This window comes from Microtus ochrogaster, chromosome 1 (assembly GCF_000317375.1).
Source record: "Microtus ochrogaster isolate Prairie Vole_2 chromosome 1, MicOch1.0, whole genome shotgun sequence".
Taxonomy (NCBI): Eukaryota; Metazoa; Chordata; class Mammalia; order Rodentia; family Cricetidae; genus Microtus; species Microtus ochrogaster.
Window position 1 is genome coordinate 126,406,573 of NC_022009.1, and position 22,273 is coordinate 126,428,845.

At 38.9% G+C, this 22,273-nt stretch overlaps 1 protein-coding gene across 2 annotated transcripts in view; it reads left to right on the forward strand.

Moving 5' to 3' along the window:
- Nucleotides 1–22,273, forward strand: part of Lrba (LPS responsive beige-like anchor protein) — a 488,275-nt gene that overhangs the window by 456,677 nt on the left and 9,325 nt on the right. For both annotated transcript variants that reach the window (XM_026787115.1, XM_026787152.1), the window contains 2 exons: nucleotides 6,149–6,316; nucleotides 21,360–21,461. In XM_026787115.1, the coding sequence (XP_026642916.1) occupies nucleotides 6,149–6,316; nucleotides 21,360–21,461 (270 nt within the window). The remainder of the gene's footprint in view (nucleotides 1–6,148; nucleotides 6,317–21,359; nucleotides 21,462–22,273) is intronic.

Below are 22,273 nucleotides of genomic sequence, written 5' to 3' on the forward strand. Positions count from 1 at the left end.
TGTGGTTGCTGGGAATTGAACTCAGGACCTTTGGAAGAGCAGGGAATGCTCTTAACCACTGAGCCATCTCTCCAGCCCCCCACCAAAGTATTTTTACATTTCAATTATTTAAAAGGTTTTCCGTTCCATATTAGGAAGAATCATGAAGTCTATCCTTTGAGAATAAACCTTGTCTTTCCCAATTCTGCAAAGAATCTTGCTGAAACCTCTGCCCCCGTGAAGAGTAGCGACTGCTGACTAAGTGTGTGACAGATGCTTTTGAAGTTCAGATCCCTGAGGGACAAACCAACAGCAGATATAATCCAAGGAATGTTTGCATGGCAAAAATGTAAACTATTGATAAATTTAACAGCATGTCCTTAAAACATTTTAGAAACTGTGAGAAGAGAAAATAAATGTATAGGTAATATATAGTTGAATAAAGTTAAAGGTTTTTTTTTGAGATAGGATTTCTTTGTGTAGTCCCGACTCTCCTAGAACTAGAAATCTACCTAGAACTCAGAGATCCTCCTGCCTCTGCTTCCTGAGTGCTGGGATTAAAGATGTGTGCCACCACCACCCAGCTTAGAGTTAGATGTTAATTACATATTACTTCATTAATCAATAGGACTGTAACATTTTAGCCGGTGACTGCTTGTTTCCAGCCACCCAGACCTGAAAAAAATCACACAGAAACTGTATTAATTACAACACTGTTCAGCTATTAGCCCAGGCTTCTTATTAACTAACTCTTATATCTTAAATTAACCCATTTCTATTACCTGTATATTGTCACGAGGCTGTGGCTTACCAGGTAAGGTTCTGGCACCTGTCTCCTTTGGCAGCTACATGGCATCTCTCTGACCCCACCTGTTCTCTGTATCTCTTCCAGCCTGGCTCTATTCTGCCCTGTCATAGGCCAAAGCAGCCTCTTTATTAACCAGTGGTAATGAAACATATTCATAGCATACAGAGGGGGTTCCCACATCGTGACATGAACTGTTGTTGACTGAGTTTGTTTTGAGTACAGTGTCTTCCACTGTCAGATGCCCAGTCCCTGGAAGAAGAAATGTCAGTGGAGAAGGAAATGCATGTGTCTTGATTAATGCTCTGGTAGTGGGAATTCTACTTAATTGAAATTTTTAATTAAGTTTCTTTTAGCAAGTCCTCTTTCTTGTGAAATGCATGGGTTCTTGCTCCTCTTAATAGTAGGTGACTGAACAGTAGATAGTTCTTGACGGAGTTTAAATGTGTGATTTTTAGACTACTGTGGCACAGCTGAGAGATTGGGGGAATTACTCTCTTCTGCTGAAATATTTAGAGAATGAGCCTTAAAATTATTTGGTGAAAAATTTCTGTTTATTTTCTACTTCAGGAAATTGATTCTCATTTTCTTACAGTCCACTTTATTTTGATGTAAGTTCATGAAAGCAAACATGATCACCCAAGCCTTTCTGAGCAGCTGAGGGTATTTTCTTTTAGATATTTCATTTTGTGAAGTGGATTATTTTGAAATTAAAATTCCACAAACTTTATGTAGAACTGCAGAGTGAATTGATGTTTTCTAAAACTATTTCTTTATTTTACTGAATCTTCTGTTTTGATGGGCTATTTTAGATTTCTACTTTTCATTATTTTAGCATAAAAGAATAACCTCAGTATTATTTGATGCACCCTCTGTCCTCACAGACTCTGGTTACACGTGATACGTCCCTCATAAGTTTTTTCTCATTAGTCTTTTAGACTGCTTATTGTTCTCACACTTAGAAAGGTTATTTTTAAATTCACACAGTAAGTTATTCCATGCTTTTTGACTTATAGTGTTTAAGTTTTGACAGTGCACAGAATTGCATCACCATCTCACAGACTCGGTGCAGAACAGCTCCATGACCCCCAATCCCCTCATGTCACCCACTGGATGTCCCTTTTCCCACACTCTGAAGTCCTGGCAACCACTGCCGACTTCACGTCTCCAGGGTTGACCTTTGTCAGAATATAGGTAGAGTCATGAATTTTGGCATTATAAAACTTTTTAATTCATTGACATTCTCTATTATTTTTGTTGTGTGATATGTATTAAATACCAATGTATGTTAAGTAGAGCTTAACTTTCATACTGTACTAATAATTTACATAATTCCTGTATCCATTCTTTTTTTTAGAAATTACAGAGTTCTTAGGCATACATATTGTTTAAGCTTCATAAAACTCTTGTGGAGTGGATACATGTCCTTATCCCATTTTTAGACAATATGGACAGAGATTTAGAGAGTTAAGTGGTATATTGAAATTTCAGTAGCTAACAGTAACAGAATGGGGCTTGGCCTGGCACTTCCGACTTTATATGTAGCATTCTCTTTTTTTTCTTTTTCCTACATTGACTCACACAGGTGTCACTGTCCGTGGTTAATTTGAAAACCATCATGATCTGTAGCCCTAAGCTCCTTGTGGGCAGGCCATGTTCCGTTAGACTTAACATAGTTGATATCATTTCACTTCCTCCCAACAGAAACCTTGTAATACCCTGTATAAAAATATGTGACTCTGTGTATGTAAAATAGTCATAAGAAATAGCATTATTTTAAACTTCATATCAAGTTAACTGACATTTAAAAATTTATATTTTCTATAAAAGTGCAGGAAAAAAACCCTCAAGTGATATTCCTTTTGTATGTCTTCTATGCATACTCAGCTGCTAGTTTTATTTAAAAGTAATTTCAGTGAGAAAAATAGGAATTTGTGTTTTTATGACAATAGGTATTATCAACTAATTTTTTCCTTAAGTTTGGTGAAGAAGCAAGGGAAAATTGTATGATCAGTTAATATATAATGGCAAAGCCATCACAAGTGTTGAATTCAATTATATTTTAGCACACAAGCCAAAAAAAAAATCTTCCTCTTATTAGATTGGGGAGGGGGTATTTGGGTTGTAACAGGAAATTCTTGAAACATAAATCATGTTTTCATGGCACAACCAGAGCAGCAGAGGCAACAATAAAACCTCCCCCGGCAGTCAGAATTATTTTCTGGCCACATTTAGATGCGGTGGTGCGGAGTTCTGTGCTGGGATTGTTTTATTTGTAGCACAGCTGTCAAATAAAGCATTAAGTAGAAAATTTGTTCTGTCAAAAAAGGGATATTCTAGTGTTTGTGGTAATTTTTGATATTAATGTGTGGAGAGGTAGCCTGGTATTAAAGGAAACAAAAAATAAAGGCTGAAGAGCACTTATGAGATTATCAGAAAATAATTTACCAAAAGGGCAGCAGGTATTTATACTGTGATTTATTTAGAAGGAGCAAGCCTCCATATCACAACAGCAGTGGAGATTGCTGAGCTGGGCTGCCAGAGCAGGGCAAGCAAACCTGTAGAGAGAATGTTTGTTGGAGTTGAGCCTACAGTTTCTAGAGAATAAAGCTAAGCAGGATTAGACAGGAAACTCCTTTGGTATAACGTTTATATCTCCCTCCCATTTGGATTTTCCTTCCATTCACTGATTTTAGATTGTTCTTTTTTGTAGAACACATCACTGTGTATCTGTTCACTTTATTTCAGCGTTTGTCTACAGCATTAGACAACAAAGGCCCTGAGGGTGTGAACAGTGTATCCTCACCCTGTGTACATTTAAGAAAACCTAATGCTCGGCACCTAGTAGATGCTAGGTAAATTAAAACTAGGTAATTTTAGAAGGAAAAGAAAGCACAGCAAGTGGTTATCTGTTTTCCTCACACACAGGAGGAACAGGGTAGTGACTAGAGGAGAAACAACATGGAACATTCTGTGTCAGTAATGACCGCTTCCCACCTGTCCCCTGAACTAGCTGGAAATGAAGTAAGCTGCCAGCAAATAGTTCTCTGTGAAGTTCCGGGACCATTGCACCAGGACTGCTAGGTCTGTTGGGTACCTTGTACCTCACTTACCTAGTTGGTAGTGCTCACACAAGTCCACAGTTGCTGGACTTAAGAACAGACCTTAGCTTGAGTAACACGTTCACTTCACTTCCTCAGTTCCTGGGCTCTCGCACTTAGGGAGAGGCCAAAGCGGACGTCCCTGGTCAGACTGTGACCAAGACATAACGCCAGTATGATTTACCAGCTTCCTTCAGCGGTTAAGACACATAGTGAACTCTATGGGAGTGCAGGCACCTAGCCTGTTTACTACTAAACATCTTCACTTAAAAATGAAATAAAAATTGATATTCGTTTCATATTAGTTTTAAAATTTTGAATTCTTCCTAGCAGATGCCTTACTGATACAGTCTGACTTTGTAAGAGAAATGTCTAGCGTCAATTTAGAAGGCTGAAGACATTTCAAAAACTTGTGGCACATTTAACAATTCAAATACTGGCCTTAAGGGATTTTTTGATCTGAATTAATGTCCTTTATTAACTGTAATTTGTAATTGAAATAAGTCTGAATTTTAATTAAATAAAATAAATTTTTATAAAAGAAAAAAATTTAAAAAGATGTGAAAAATAAAAAGTATTAATTAAATAAAATTAAATAAGTCTGGTTTTAAGGTTGGTAGCATTTGCTTCTGCAAGCCTGTTGCTCATGAGTGGAAAAGTTGCATTTGACTTTTACCTGATGTAGATAAGTGTTTCACTATTTTATCTCTAAATTTGAAACATTTATAAAAAGTTTTAAGTTTACTGTAATCAATGATTTAAAATTTTAAGTGAATACTTTCTTATTTACATTTACTATCTTGAAAAGTAGCCAGGTGGCGGTGGTGCACACCTTTAATCTCAGCTCTCAGGCAGAGGCAGGTGGATCTCTGAGTTTGAGGCCAGCTTTGTCTGTTAAGTTTCAGGCCTACACAGAGAAATCCTGTCTTGAAAAACCAAAACAGAAAAAGAAAGGTAGGGAGGAAGGGAAGGGGAGGGAGGAAGGACGAAAGGAAAGGAAGAAGAAAGAAAATAAAAGAGGTTATGTACTTTTAGATGCCAGCTCTTAATTGAGAGCTTAGGCCTCTGAATGTTGTTCTGTGTGTTCCAAGTAGAAAACTTTCATTTCTTTAACGTGTGAGTTCTTTTGCCCTGCCGACACTCACTTGAGAGTGTTGAGTGGGCATTGTGTAGCACTCATCTGTAGACTAATAGACCTTTCCAGGAAATGGTAGCGATGAACTAGGGTGGCTTAGAGGGGCTGTGGATGTCTAACTCTGTAAACCAGTTTGTGAATGGTACCACAGTGTCAGTCAAGCAGTGACTCTCCACAGCAAGCACTTGGGGGTTGTTGTTTATTTGTTTGTTTTTTCTTATTGAGCTATACATTTTTCTCTTAGTCTTGGTTTTTATGTCTGACACAGGTTTGTGGGCCACTCTTCTGCATATACGTTGACTAAGTTCCTCTCCGCTGTCCTCAGTCCTTCCCATTAAACTACTGTAATCTTGGTTTTATCATCACCCTTAAAAGAATTTTCGCCGGGCAGTGGTGGCTCACGCCTTTAATCCCAGCACTCGGGAGGCAGAGGCAGGTGGATTTCTGTGAGTTCGAGACCAGCCTGGTCTACAGAGCTAGTTCCAGGACAGGCTCCAAAACCACAGAGAAACCCTGTCTCGAAAAACAAAAAAAAAAAAAAAAGAATTTTCATCCTTCAGAAAATTAAAATAAGGAACACTGGGGTTTGAATTGCAATCATGATAAACTGTTCTTTCATGAAAAGTTAGTCCATGTATAGCCTTGGTTTGAAAAGGAAGGAACTCTCTTCACCGTGACCTAAAAACAGAAGAGCTTCATTAGTGGAGGCTGTTAGGAGCTGAGTTCTGCAGTACTTTCACAGGAAGGCAGGCAGCAGGCTTTGGTTTTGAGTCACAGAGTAACTCAAGAAAGTGTTAAATGGTTCCAGGGTAAGGACTCTCCTGGGCCTGCTTTAACCAGTAAATATTATTCCTGTGTAATTTATAGTAGCTGTTTATAAGGATATGGTATCCTCATACTCAAATATTATTTGTTGAAATAGTTTTATCATATGCCTTTCAAAAACATTACTGCTATTCACTTGATTTTTTGAAAGTATTATGGATAGTATTTAAAAACAAAACCTTACCAGGTCAGAACCTTCCCAGAGTGAATTATCCTGGCATCGGTGTTCTGCAGGTTATGTATTTGCTGGAAGCTTGCTTTGTCTTTTAATTGCAGCTAAAGAAAATTTGCTTTATATTTTAGGAAAATTGATCCAAGTGGTGTTTGGCCATTGGGATGTCGTCACTTGCCTGGCTCGCTCTGAGTCATATATAGGGGGAAATTGCTACATTCTCTCAGGGTCACGTGACGCAACCCTTCTTCTGTGGTACTGGAATGGGAAAAGCAATGGAATTGGAGATAACCCAGGCAGTAAGTACTACTTTTTAAAGTGAACCTTTAGAAATAATGTAGACTAATAACACTTCGAGGGGGAAGTGCTCTTTCATTACGGTGAGAACAACACTGAATTATCAAGTATGTTCAATTTCTAAGCTGTAATTTAAGGTTGACCTAGATGGCATGATTACTAAAACATCCCATATCACTGATAATTCAGGTCCTCATATGAAACCTTCATTTTTACATTATGATCATTCTTATGCACAAAGTAAACTAGAGGTGTTCTCATGAACAATAACATGTAACATAAAAGAAAAATTACGTATTATCTTGTTTATTAAACTCATGCTTTAAAAGAACAAAATAAAAGTTATAAGTTTGGAATCTGTAACTTTATAAAATTATGCTTTTATTTACATATTAAAAAATAAAACAGGTCATAAAAGGCCAATATGCAATATTCAAATTGGCTCTTGACTTTTCAGATGGGAAATGAAAATGTTCACAACAGCATTAAACATCTTTCAGAAACTGCACTGGAGGCAGTAAAACAACAACACAAAAATGTGTAACCATTTAAAATTGTAATTCACAGAAGGCAAAAAAGGAAACAGCCACCATTAAAACCAGTCGCACACAGCTGCAGTCAAGAGAGGGCTTTAAAAAACACATTAAGAAGTAGGAAAAACAATTAAAGGGACCACCTGAAAAATGAGAATTTAATTAAAATGATTATGACAACAGAGACGAGTTCCTGTAAGAATAGCTGTAGATTTCTGTTTCATAAGGTAGACATTTCTTAATTTAAGGCTGGTTGCAGTGTATTTGACTAAGGAAGGCTTGTGCTATCACCTAAATACTGTGGGGCATTGTGTCTGGGTATAAGTGTATTTCACCCTGTCATGTTTTCGGTTGACTTCTCAGGTTGTGCAAAAACAGTTAATACTTGTATGAAAGTGAACACTTTGTTCAAAAATTTTTAGTAGAATACTGATATTTATTTAGTAAAATCCAGAGTTTTTTTTCAAAACTATTTTTTATTTTTATGTATGTTAGAGACTTTGGATTAGATCATAAACAAGCATTATATTCAGTTGATATCTAGTGGACATATTTATGACTTTAATCAAAGATAATCTTCTATGTGAATAGAATAGGAAAATAATTTTAAAGTTCTGATACTGTAGGTAATCCAGCCTTAGACGTCAGAGCAAGCCACTGCGTTTGCACTGTGGGAAAGTATACTTTGTACATGTCTCTTATTTACACAGTCAACTTAAAGAAGGTAAAAATGCAGGGATTTTGTTTTTCATTCTCTATAAGATATCCACTATCTGATCCTTCCTTATGGGTGCTGGCATTCTAATGCCTCTTCCTTTCTGGCCTCCTAGATTGAGTAACTACTTTCAGTTTCTTTTCCTGTTTCTTTAAATAGAAGATTAAATAAATGTCTCAGGCAAAACTAGATTTGACATAAATACTATATAAATCTACCACTTAGAGTTATTTGTCTCAAAGAATTTAGATCCTTGCCTTAAAATGTTTTATGCATGTATAGCAATTTATACCCTCAAAGACAAATATTTGAGTCTTTGTTTTTCATTCAAGTTGGTTGCCTTCTCTGTGTTATGTGGAGTTCTCAGCCATGTGTATTCTGAGAAATATTAAAACCGTGCTGGCTATTCCTGCATGAAACTAACTGCTGTAGCATTTCAGAGATTTAATTATGTTTTAAAATTAGAAAGTGTCACATTTTCAGAGTAAGTATTTTATATCTCTTTACACATTAACTGATATGTACGTATGTTTAAATGTATGTTACTTAAGTCCCTTATAAATGGCCCAGAGATGGTTTTTATATGTGTGACATTTAAATAGAGAATTGAGGGGGAGTGATGGCATACTGGGACTCCTTTGGAGGAGAAATCTGCTTTCCTGGCTCAGCTGTGGCCCTTCTCTCTCATCTGTAAAAGCAACATGGTGACTGTTATCAGAGGCAGTCAGCCCCACACCAACACCGTCTTGGTACATATAAAAACATTATTGCTTCCGTGCAGTGTGCACGTTCTCTTACTGCCTGTAATACGGTGAACGTGGACACCTAGGAATACAGGTAATGATGAGGGGGAGGAACATAAGAACATGGGTACACCTAATACAAATTTCAGAAAACTGTTATGTATTTTTACTAAATGTATTACTTCATCCTGTCTCGCCCTTTATAATGTCTGATGCCCCAATCCAATTCTGCTTTAGCTTTGAGTAGTGAATCCTGACATACAGATACTTTTACTTACTATGAGAATTTATGTACATTAGAATAGAAAAAACGAAAAAGCCAATCTAAGCTTTTAAAAAACAAATAGCAGGCAAACCCAGATATTTTTACTATGTAACTGTTTTAAACCCTCCCACGAGCTGATTCAGTCTGCTGAGCCTCTGGTTCAGCGGAGGCTGTGAGCAGCTGGAGTCCGGAGTCCGGAGTCCGGCGTCCGGCACCTCTGAGCCTTCAGGCTCCCCTGTCCACCGCCCCCGCCTGCCCGCCTCCTGCCGCCTTCCTGCTTTGTGTCTCTCAGAGCCACAGGAACACCCCAAGAGAGCGGCCACACACTAATGCACTTGTAGGAAGGCCAGTATATACACAGTACTACTTAACTTCAAATCTTTTAGTCTAGATTTTTTTTCTTTCTTTAAAAGAAGAAAAGTGGTGCTGGGGCGACCTATTGTTTTTCCCCTGCACTTTACAGTTCTCTCAGCTATTTAAGTTTATTTGAAATTTTAAAATCACAAGAATATTTAGTGATTTTTATTTGCAAGTATCATAAGCAAGAGCCAAATGCCATTTTCTTCAAATCTGATGTTGTTGCTACATATAAAGCTGATAGTTGCATAACTATTTTAACCTAATGTTATACAATGTTAATATGTGTATTAGTTGGATAAAAATCAGGCTAACTCAACTTGGATGAAACCTATAAATAGTATAATTTGGGGCTTTAAAAATGACTCACATGTTTTATGAAACCTGTCTAGATTATGCAGCCAAAGGCTTGCTTTCCGCAGACAGGCCGTTTTTCACCTTTGGCTCTATTGTCTTGTGATGGTTATCTGCGGTGGAATGCGGCTTTCGCGATGAGAAGGCTGAAAATAGCGTTCCACTTGCTTGCGGATGGTTTCTGTAACATTAACCAGGACGATTTCAGTGAAAGGTGTTTTCTGCGGAAAGCCCAGCACTTTGTTACCTCACCCCGGCTGCTGTCCTAGGCTGAGATTCCTCCAAAGGAAGGTTTTCTCTTCAGAACAATGCCGACTGCATCGCCCTCCAAATTCCAGAGAAACTGTGTTCCCTCAGTGCCCTAAATTGGTATTTAAACACTTCCAACCTTGACATGATTGTGCTTACATAAACAAGTTGAAAGCATACGACACTGTTATTATTTATTCACTATTTTATATTACACTAATAAATCATAAACTTGAATTTTAAAAACTAACCACTTAGGCAACACTTTTAGATTTCAAAGTGATTTTTGTTTTACAGTCGGTCAATTCGCTTTTGGAGCGGGTGATTGCGGACTGTGAGGGTGTCGCGTAGGTTTGCTGCGCACTATTTCAGAAAAGTACTTTAACATTCTTGCATTCTGGTTTTGATTTGATGGAAAGGTGGCATATTTCTTTTTCCTCTGCAATCAGACATGGTAATCTATGTCAGCCTTCTCCCTTTATAGGAATGGCGTCTATGGGGGGGGTAGTTTATATATATAAAACAACAAGATTCTGTTAAGAGTATTTCAGCACCGTTAATTAGAAAGAAAATTTTATTAACCGTAAGGCTAGTAGCACTCACAGGCTGCAGAGCCGCTTTGTAAAGTACTGTATTTCAGAGCTGCCCTATTTTTTCTCTGTCTAAAACTTCATTTTGTTATACTCTCATCAGTCACATAAGTCATTATCGTAAATCCTACTGTTGTTAATTTTACTAGTATCACCCTAATGAGACATTCCTGCTATAATTAAAAATGAATTCCAACTTTAAGGCATTCTAAATTTTTTTAATGAATTTAGAATGATCTTGCCCTATGACTATAAATAGCAGTGATATTAGACTACTCATCAAGTCTGTAAAAGAAGTGGTGTTGTAACGTGTCCAGTGTGAGTTATTTACTGGTGGCCTCCATGCACAAGTGCTTATGCATATGTATGTTTTTATGCATGTATTTAGGAATTATGTCCTTTTATCATAAAACCTGATATGTTTTACTAAAGCTACTGATAAATTCTTATTCTTTGTCTTGGCAAAATATAGGCGGCTGTAGTGCAGTGTCCTCTCTGTAAGTAGGTAGCCTAGAGCACCATCTGCTGGGCGCACCGGGGATGTACAGCTCTCTAATGGGGAAGGCTGGGCCTGGAAACACCAGTGTATTTTGTCTTAATTGCCTATGATATATTATTCATGCGTCTCAAATGTCAGGATATGTATGATGTGTTGGACCTTGTAAGTTTTTTCAAATCATTTTTTTCTTCTGCTTCCACCCTAACCTGAAATTGGGACTTTGTAATAAATATTTTAAGGAAAGCACAGTACCTATATGATAAAACAAAGCACTACAGTTTGTCCAAGAGACTCTCAGGTCTTCAGTAAGTTGTGGTTGGCAGAAACCGTTTAGATAATACCTAATCGTAGGTTTCTGATACTCACTCTGTTTTGTATATGAAAGCAGTGCTTGAGGCATGAGGTCTTTCATGTGAGGGATGAGGTGGATCTGGGTCTTTGTCGAGGACCTCAGTTCTTCCGTGTGCCTTGTTCAGCCTGCATCCAGTTTCTTCCTGGCCTGCTGCTCTACCTTCTTCTGCTTTATTTTCTTGTAAAATTCAAAGTAGGGTCTGAAGCAGCATGTTCAGGTGACATTAAAAATGTCTATGAAACTCTCCAGAAGGTCCAGGATGTTTAGTGCTCTGTGATGTAATGCAGACCCTCAAATTCCAGCAAAACAACTCTGTATTTACTTCTTGTAGCTAATAGTAGATGTGGTAAAAGGAATTATATTCATATGGCAAATGAATACAACCTTAATGTGCACCATATGCAGAGCAGTGGGATGATGTGCCAATATATCACATTTATTTACCTTGTTTTGTTTCAGAGAAAAATCACTATACCATTCGTCTATGGGCTGTAGCCACTTAAATACGAGGACAGGGGAGCTGATTTATGCCCTCAAACTAAAACTGAGTATCTTCATATGTAGACACTGGGGCAATCCCAAATAAAGTTGCATACACTTTATGCTCAAAACAGGTATTTTAATTTCAAACAATGACTGAAATTAATTTGAGACTACATACTACTTAGTGACTGTCATTATCTAGACTCTTAGAACACACAGACACCAAATATTACCCAGAAACTGTAATTGGTGCCCTGCCCCCTTTCTCACATATTAAAGTAAGATTTGTCTGCCAATAGAATAAGGTATAGCGAGTCCCCATCCCCCATGAGTGTGGCATTACTATAGCTTTAATAAGTACGCGTTTAGTTGAGACCTCTGGGCCAACATTAAACTGATTTTTTTTTTAACCAGCTTTCAGCTTTTTATTAGAAAGATTATGTGCGACCTTACATGTATGTGTGCCTTATATTATGAAGTAGATATTCCTGAAGCTGTATGAAGAGCCATATTCTATGAAATTATTTGTGTCTTTCTAATTACTTCTTTTATAAAGCAATAATTGCCCTACTTTTTCTAGTTACCTTCATTTTCGCATGCTGGAACCACTACTTTATAGAGCTAATTAAAAGTGCTAATTAACAAATTTTAGAATTGATTATATCATGGGTTTTTTTGTTTGTTCTTATCTGGATGATTTATTTATTTTCATATAGGATCCCCAGTAGTCTGGACTGGGTTGTCATAATCCTCCTGCCTCACCTCCCAAGGGTTGGGATTACAGGTGTGGATGACCACACCCAGCTTGTGGGTGTAGTGTTTGGTTTTTAAGTTGTCATCACCTACTTAGATAGATCATTGCGTATCATTATCCATGATTTTTAAAAATAATCTAGTTTTCTTACATTCTAGTAGGCTTGGTTGGACTTCAGATTTAGGATTGGAAGATTTTGTTTTTGTAGATTTATTTATTTTATGTGTATATGTGCCCATGGAAGCCAGAAGAGGGCTTTGGGTTTCCTGAAACTGGAGTTGTGAGCCACCATGTGGGTGCTGAGAATCAAACTGAGGTTCTCTGCCAGAGCAACAGATCCCCTAAATCCCTAAATCTTAACCATCTCTCCAGGCCCTTGGAGTACTTTAAATGAAGAAAAAAAAATTCCCTGGAATTCAGTTCTTTTTATAGCTGAACTCTGTGACTGTTGAGCATTCAGGTGTTCATCTTTATAGGCTGTAGTTTTCTATAACTGAGATTATTTTATTTCTTTGGGATGTTTTAGACACAGTTTTTTGGTTTTGTTTGTTTGTTTCAGAACACGATCTTTACTATGTAGCTATGGCTGTCCAGGAAATCACTATGTAGACCAGAGTAGCCTCACAATCACAGAGATCCACCGCCTTGACCATCCAAGTGCTGGGATTAAAAGCATGCACCACTATTACACCAGGGCAGATCAAGGTATTGTTAATAGCTAAAGATGTGAAAACCTTCTATTACTTACAGAGTACCTAACTTACATGTGTTTAACAAAGAAACCTTACAAATATGGAAGAAACATTAAAAAGAATTTTAGGCTTAGGTATTGGTACACACCTTTAATCCCAGGAAGAGGCAGATGGGTCTCTATGAGTTTGAGTCCACCCAAGGCTACCATAGTAAAACCTTGTCTCAAAAAACAAAGACTATTACAAAAAACTCCCAAGTAATCAAAATTATAGTTGTTGAGCCCAATCTGAACACCACGCCTAAGGCTCCGGGCTCATTGCAGAAGAGGGGCAGAAAGGCTGGAAGAACAGGAGATCAGGGCGTTTGCTGTGAGATTGTCTCCTCACAATGTCAGACGCTCACCAACATGACCACTTAGATGTGAGTCACACGAGGATGATGTAATGAACATGACAAGCTGGGTGGGAACAGCATCTGAGTGCAGCTGTGAACAGGAGCGGTACCCAGAGAGGGGTACACCAATTGTAGTGTACTGCTGGTGCCAGACAGTCAGCCCTGAAACCGTGCAATTAACTCTAACCTAAAAAATAAGCAAAAAAAGCTAGCACCAATAATAAGAATTTTAAATGATTTGGATAATCAGAATAAACAGATTAAAAATTTAATTTGCATTCATAAAACTCAGTGTTGGATATAAATAAATGAACACTGTTTCACATCATCAGTTTTCTTTTTTCTTTTTATGTTTTTCTGGTTCTCTGAGACAGGACTTCTCTGTGTAGCCTTGACTGTCCTAGAACTCACTCTGTAGACCAGGCTGGCCTCAAATTCAGAACTCAGAGATCCATCTGCCTCTGCCTCCCCAGTGCTGAGAAGGTATGTGCCTTCTGTGCAGGTAAACTTTATATATCTACTTTATTAGACACCTGTATTTAGGTGCAGGAGCTACAGATGAACAATCCCACTGTAGAGAATCCATAAATGAAGTCTCAGAGTAGGGGAAAAACAGTGTGGTAGTTCAAGTGAAGTGTAGGATGTAAACAAACTGAAGAACTATGCAAATTCTATCGAGGATACTGCAGATGTGTGATACGGACACCGAAACATATGTTCTCGGTGCCACTAAGTGCAAAAATCATGGAACTGTGTATTTCATGTCTTGTAAGTATTGTCAAATTACATGCATATGCTCAAAAGCCTATGCATATGAGTGCATACAAAAACTGGAATCATAGCCAGGCAAGGCCAGAAATATTCATTTCAAGTTACTGGGACTTGGAAGCAAGTTTTCATTATCCTCATGAGTTACTAATTTGCCTGTACATTTAATAATGAACATTTCATATTTGATAATGAAAGAAAATTAGAAATATTTATATTTGGAAAATAAGCCTGATTGTGGAAAATTAACTGCATTTTCTCTACCTCACAGGTGTGTGATTGTTGGGGAAAGTTTTAATATTGGAGACAAGGCAAAATGTTCGAAATCAGAGTATAATTTTGAGAAACTAAGGCATATTTTTCCTTTTCAAGAAGGAAAAATGAGAACCATCTGTAGCTGGCACTTATGCAGCCCAAGATCAGATAACAACACCGGAGAAACAGCGTGCGTGTGCACGCGCACACACACACACACACACACGCTCACACACACACACGCTCACACAAGCACACACACACACATACGCACGCACACATGCACACTCACATGCACACACACATGCACACACACACATACACACACACATGCACACACACACACACAGAGATGGGTGGATCGCTCATGGGTGCTTAGGACTTGCAGACACACTGCACATTAACACTTCTTTTTTGTTTGTTGTTTTGTTTTTTGTTTTTGAGACAGAATTTCCCTGTATAACAGCCCTGGCTGTCCTGGAACTCCCTTTGTAGACCAGGCTGGCCTCAAACTCACAGAAATCCACCCGCCTCTGCCTCCTGAGTACTGGTATTAAAGGCATGAACCACCACACCCAGCTAAGACTTCTTATGATAGCCTCTTTTATTGTCCCTTGTCTTTATGGATAACACCTGGAGAAACTATGAAAGTAATCTTTTTTTCTGCCTTGGCTTTAAGGCCCAAATCTCTCACCTAGAACTGAGAAGACATTTAGTAGGTAGGTACTATAGTCTGGATTCAAATTTAGACACTCGTAGCTACAATCTTTTTTTTTTTTTTATGGTGCTGGGGATGGAGCTTAGGACTCACACATGCTAAGTGTGTTCCTTGCCACTGAGCTGTCGTCCCAGAGGCCTCTTTTAGTCACTAAACTGTACTACAGTTTTTACTAGATTTAATTGGATTATCAGCAGTACGGAATTTGATGCAGTCCCATCACAGAAGCACGTGGTATTTACAAAAGACATAAAAAGACAGTTTTGTTACACTGATTTCTTATGGCAGTGCGTGTCATGGTAGAACTTGTGGGGTTTGGTTTCTTTTCCTTTTGCATTTGTGTGAGCACACTACATGCTGAGGTCTAAGCCCAGGGCCTGTCACTGCTGAGTGTGCATTCTGCACTAACTGTGCCCCATTCCCTAGAACAGTATTGCACACAGAATTTCCCACACAGACTCACTGCTCAGCAGAGCCTCCGAAGATGAGTCCATGTAAAACAACAAAACCCAGATTTGTAGCAGAGGAGGGAAATGATATGAGCCCAGAACTTAGACTGACTTTCATACCAACCTTGTCTAGCCTTATATTAGTAATTCTAGTGGTATTTACAAAAGAAGCCATCAACATTTTCTGGTACACATGGCAGGCACCTTAATGCACCTGTGGCAATGCTGACTGTAGTCTGTATGTTTAACTACACCCAAAGACCATGGCGGGTACCCGGGGTGGGGGTGGGCTGGGGGTGATAAAGATGGAATGATTAGAAAAAAATTTCAAATAATTTAGTTTTTGCATAATTAAAAGGTGTTAGAATTTCCATTGAAAAATTAGGAAGTTAGTGGAAAGGGTTCAGAAACATTTATCCGGGAAAAAGGAAACATTTATCGGCGAAAACCCATTTCCTTTCTTGATTTACCATTGTGGTGAGCCACATGAGAAAGCTCAGTATTTGGTTTTCACATGAATGTTTTGTATTAATCGACAGCCATTAATAGACAAAGTGCATGTGTAAAATACAGTTACCTATCTTTGGGAAGTAACCTGTATATCTTCTATAGTAGTTAACTTTTGGTGTTTAAAATACTTAGACTTAAAACCTCAAGTGACTTCTGTTTCTTTGTTTTTTTTTAAACAAAATCTAGTTTCATATTCCATTTTAGTTTTCTTTAGGTATACAAGATTTTACTAATGTGGAAAATTGTATTACTGGTGTTTACTTAAAGACTTTATTGATTAATGTTAAATGCTGACTCTTCATATGAAGCCCATTTTTAACCTTTAAAATCACTTATAATTTATAGGATTATGACAAAATAGATAAAACTTGACTTGATAACCATTTAATTTCTGATTTTTTGTTTTGAAGTGTTAGAATTGAACCCAGGACCTTACACTAGTTGGCACTGCACCATTGAGTTGCAACCTCAGACACCAGTGACTGTTGTAGATCAAGTCATTTTCAAACAAAGGGCCGTACTGTGCTTCTGTCCTCATTTTCCAGTGTGTCACTTAATACCCACAGCATCAGTAAACATTGCTGAGTGAACGTCAAGAGTGTGGGAGTGAGGGTGTGAGCAGCAGGATCTGGGACCAAGAAGCCATCACTGCATGGGTGGGAAGAAGCAGTTTTGTATTTCTAAGACTGAGGACAGGGAAGCGCAGAGCCCGCTCCATTTCATGCAGATGCTGTGAGTGCAGCGTGCTGTGTGCCTGTTGCTGCATGCTAAGCTGCATTGAGGACTGTGCAGCGTGCTCTGAAATGCTTCGCTTGTTAAGACTGGGGCAGTGTTGCAGATAATGGCAAGAACTCCTTCCACTTTTTAAAATAATGAAAAAGTGTATTTTTTACATGGATTATTTATCTCCTTTATGTTAGTGTAGATAAATCTTGGGAATTCTCTTTCTTATTTATTTATTTATTTATTTATTTATTTATTTTTATTTTTCGAGACAGGGTTTCTCCATAGGTTTTTGGTTCCTGTCCTGGAACTAGCTCTTGTAGACCAGGTTGGCCTCTTTCTTATGATAATACAGGAATTACTTTTCCTCTTTCAGATACAAAATTTTAAGAAGTTCAGATTCCATTTAATAAAAATATTTAATGTTATGAGGGGGACAAAGAAAAACATTTACTAATAGAAAAGTATATCATTCTCCTCAGCGGTGTTGTGGTAACTGCTATGAAGGAGCATAGGCCCAGAGGACACAGACAGGGTTGTAGCCCCTCGTTGCTTAAGTTGGGCTCTTCAAGGCAAACACTTTTACCAGCACACTCACATCTGTAGAGCTGGCGTGCCTGGGATTTGTGGCAGGCTTTGGGCTGTCTTTAATCTCATTTGACTTGTTCGTCTTCTTCTAAGGCCATCCCTAAGATGCACTGAGTCTCCCTTTCAGCTTTGGTGGGATCTGCATCAGTAGTCATAAAACTGCTCTCACACAAAGACCCTGCCTTTGAAGTTTGCGCTCCAGCTTTCAAAGCAGTCCTGGAAGCCTGTCCTTTTTCTCTTTTCATTTTTCTTTAAGAAGTTTGAAGTGTGGCTTCTTAAACTACCAAGATAAAATTTTCTCCCAGCATTATTAAAAGCCATGATGGTTTTCACGCAGTAAGACTTTAAAGGGTTTAAGGGAATCTGCCATGCTTTATGGTCTTGGCTTTGGTAGATCCTAGATCCTGTTCTCTGAGAGAGCAAAGATATGGACTGTCAGCATCCACTAACAACTGAAGGTTTTTATCAAAAGAATAAACCTAGTAGTTTTCTGAAGACTTTCTCTGCTCTTTCAGTGAGACTGGTGAATCTGAAACGTAATGCATGTGCTGAACCGTCTTGTTTGTATTGATAGCCCGCTACCATCCTGATTTGAGCTGGCAAGTGGCCAGGAGGGGCAGCTCCAGAGCTGACAGGGAGGCTATAACCAGAGCCGCACGGAGATAGTGGGCTCTTACCTTTCTTCTCTGTTGGATGATATCCCCTGGTTCCTCTACAGCCCAGATGATGTATCCTTGTAGCTAAAGAGAAGTGAAAGACACACTAGCTCCACAGAGAACCAGTGTCCTGTCTCTAATGATTCCTTCAGTCTCATGCCAAGTGATTTCCAGTATGTCCACTGAGCTCAAGCCGTTTGTATTTGTTTGGTTTAAATCCCATATTATAGAATTATATTAGTAATAGTGAAATTTTAATATTAAAATCCTTGGCTTATTGGGATTTATAAAAATCTGACTTTTTATTTTGAACATAGTTTTTAATAAGGTGAAAGCGTGAGAATGCTGTGTCTGTGCTTCAGATAAGGGAGCTGGAAATGGCCTTTTCTTCATGTGTTGTAGACTGGGTTTTTCCTGTACATGAGGCAAGTTGAGCATGGTTGGATTTTTGTTTTGTTGTTAATTCTCACTGTAGATCCAGCTCCCTGAGAAGCCCTGGTCATGACTCTGCCCTTACGCTTTTAATTTGTTGTGTTACTTGAGCTTGTGTGACACTCAGTCCTCCCGCCGCCCCTCGCATTTCCTGGACTGTCTAACCTGTTTCCTGGAGTAGGAAACCCTTTGCCAACAAAGTCCAGCACTTTAGTTAGAGATCAGACCCCAGGAGAGGGAAGGCCCTTTTCTATCCTGGTGTTATTTTGTTCATGTATCTGCTGATTTTTGTGATGAAAGTGAGTGGTATGTTTGGCATTTGTGGAAGCTGGTATTTTGTAAGTAGAACACACTTGTGAACTGTGTTTGCAAAGGAGGAGGTTTAGAACGTAGCCTCCTTTCTGAGGTTCCCTACCTTCTGACTTCATAGTTCTAGATTATCCTAGTTCATCTCTTACATTTCACAAAGAAAATAGTTGAGATCAGTCTCCTTCCTCCCTCCACTAAGCTCCTGAGAAAACATTCTTAAATCTAGAAAACAAGAAAGAGCATTGGCTACCTAAAGATATCTGTCCTTTGTTTATTTTGGCTTACATATAAACTGCTTTCATTTTATTTTCCTTCAAGCCTTCCCTTTCCACTGAGGAAAGATTATTTAAAACACAAATTTCACCACCATTAAAATCATTTGTAATTTATGGAAACAAAAAGGGACAATTTCATTGAAAATGTAGTCATTAAATCATAATATTTTAATGGTTTATTTTAAAATATCATTACTAAGAGATATAATTAGACAGTGATTTCAAAAATAACATTATGCTATTTTTGTGCAATTTAAAATGACAATGGGCCGGGTGGTGGTGGCACACGCCTTTAATCCCAGCACTCGGGAGGCAGAGGCAGGCGGATCTCTGTGAGTTCGAGACCAGTCTGGTAACAAGAGCTAGTGCCAGGACAGGCTCCAAAGCTACAGAGAAACCCTGTCTTGAAAAACTAAAAATAAAATAAAATAAAATGACAATGGGGGTTATGGAAGGGACCATGAATGATGGCTAACATATTAACTTTTTCAAACATAGAATGTTTATTTCTAAATCTCATGATTTTTAATACAAAATTAAGTAGCTTAGATGGGCTTGTATCATTTCCTTCTTTGAAGGTCCCCCCCAAAAAAATTTTTTTTAATGAATTTAAGGAGAAAAATAGTCTCTGAGATATTCCTCTTGATTTGGAAAATATCAAGAAGGCATTCTAATAAGTTAGGTGTGTTCCTCCTATGTGTTTCCAATCTGAAATCAGATAAAAGCAGGCTCCTGGTTCCACTTGTTCCTGGCCCATAAGTCTATTAGCTGAGGTCTTGTTTTCCTTCTCTGGGGATATGGGCTAGGCTGACACTGGGCCCTAGACCCAGGATAATACATAAGTTCTTATAGGCTAAAATCTCACTCAGAACTACTGATACTCACCAAAGCCTTAAGAGACACCATGGTGACACTGTGGAATACGCAGGGGATACCTGTCACATGTCATGATAGAGTTACCACTGCCTCCAGGGAAGGCACAAGAAGCAAGCTCCTTTCTTGGGAGCAGTGTCCTCTCTCTTGCCTTTTTGGGGGTCTTGTACCTCTGTGCCTTCAATGAAGCCTATTTCCTTCCTCTGCCACCCAGAAAACCAGGCATGTGCACGTATTTTACAAGAATATTGGGAGAGCTCAATGACCTACATCTTGAGAACACCTGCTTTCAAAGCTAGATCTGTGTTTTAGCAGCAACACTGGCCTCTATAGATGTAGTGGGCTCTGACAGATTTTCCTGACCTGTTAGGGGCATTTCCTCAGGGTGGGCGCTGGCTCTAAAGACAACCAGTCTCTGGGTTACAGTGGCAAGCTATTTATTTATTTATGAAGCTGCTCAGAGTGAGCTACTTTCTGGGCATATTTTTCCTTTGGGGTTATACAGTATCAGTTCTCAACTATGCCATAAACCAGGGTACTTCTGGCTAAATACAGAATCTTGTGTGTCCTTGCGGTACAAATTAAGTCACAACCGAAACCTGTGATTTTGTCACTTGTCTGAGCTGTGGCCAGTTTTTACTTTGTGACCCAGAGCAGGGTGAGTTCTTTCTTCCATCATTCCCTTTCCCCCACCCTCTTTCCTCCAAACCCTCCAGCACCATCAGTAGAATACACAGGGGTTCATCATGCCTCTACTGGTGGACTGGAATGTGGGGAGGTACTCTGTGAGAGCTACACATCAGGAAACACTCAGCTATGAGGTGTTTTAGAGAAAGGCTGCTTGGAGATTCGAGTTGCACTTCAGTTGTCTTGTTAGGGGAGTTGTCATCTACTGAGGAAGAGCAGGAGACCTTTCTTTGAAATGTAAATTAAGGCTGAGTTCTTATTTTTAGTTGCTTTATTGTAATAATTTTTGGACAGAATCTTAAATTATATAGACTTAGGCATAGATCATCCTTAGGAACAAATTATTTCAACTCTGTGGGCTTGGGAGCATTGTAGGTAAATTCATAAAGATGCAATGTGTAGTCAAAGTGTAAACCCTGCAGTGCCCTGCCATTCTGACCGTGTAGGAATTCACTGAGCGCTGAGGATCAAATGGACAAATGTCTGAGTTGTTGCCTTAATCTAGCTGTGTGATGGTTTTTGTGGGTTCATTCTAACCAAGATCCTAAACTTGGAATCATCTATTTGAGAGGCTCATTAGGTTTTGCCATCTTTGTCTCTGAGTTGCAAACTGCTGTTGCTAGATAATCACATAAGGGTTCTTGAAATTCAGAAACATGTAAAATTCAAAATCAAACTGTAGCAAAGTTTGGATCTAGTCCTAAAATAAATTGTGGACAAATTGAAAACTCTGCAGGCTTCAGCAGAGATAATAATCGACACCAAGTTATTAAATCTTTATACACTGGGGTTGATTTGTCTTTTTTTTTTTCCTTGCTAAAGGTGAGACCACCACTCCTCGGGCCATTCTCACGGGACATGACTATGAGATTACCTGTGCTACCGTCTGCGCTGAGCTAGGTCTGGTGTTAAGTGGATCTCAAGGTAAAGTTATGTTTTATACAAATGTTGGATCCTCTTATGATGTATTATTATGAGCAGAAATGAGGTTGACTTCTGTTCTCTAAAGCTCCAGTCTGTAATGGTAGCCACACAGGACTACTTAGGTATAAGCTAACTAAAATTAAATGTAATTAAATGGCACGTTCCATGTTATCAGTAGTCACACTTGGGGGTGGGGTAGAGGGGCCCACATACAACCAGAATAGAGGTAGAACATTCCGACCAGGGCCAAAAGCCAAGTTTTAGCTCCCTAGTCTAAAGGAGTTAAGATACTCTGTAGACAGCAGCCAGGAGCATCTTTGTGTGTGTTTATTTCTCTGATCCTCCAGTAGGCTGAATGGAAACCCTGACCCTGCCTATATTGAGTATGCCTGCATTTAGGCCATAGCATGTGTAGAGAGGTCAGATGAGGTGTGAGAGTTGATTCTTTTCTTCCATCATGTGGGTTCCCAGGATCGAAATCAGGGCATCAGATTCAGCAACAAGTCCCTGTGCCTGCTAAGCCACCTCAACAATCCCTGACCCTGCTTAACTTCCAGATTTCAGGACTAGGCAAGCCTAGAATGACAGACACTAGAATGGAAAGGATTTGGTTTTCTGGATGCTTCTGCTGCTAGCACTGTCTTGTATTTAGAGATATAGTGAGTGCCCCTTCCGAGAGCATGTGCAACAAACTGAGATCCTCCAGGAAAGGAGCTGTCTGCAGTCCAGCACCTCTCCATCCGCCATGACAGTCTGTCCATGTCCACCTCTCCATCTGCCATGACAGTCTGTCCATGTCCACCTCTCCATCC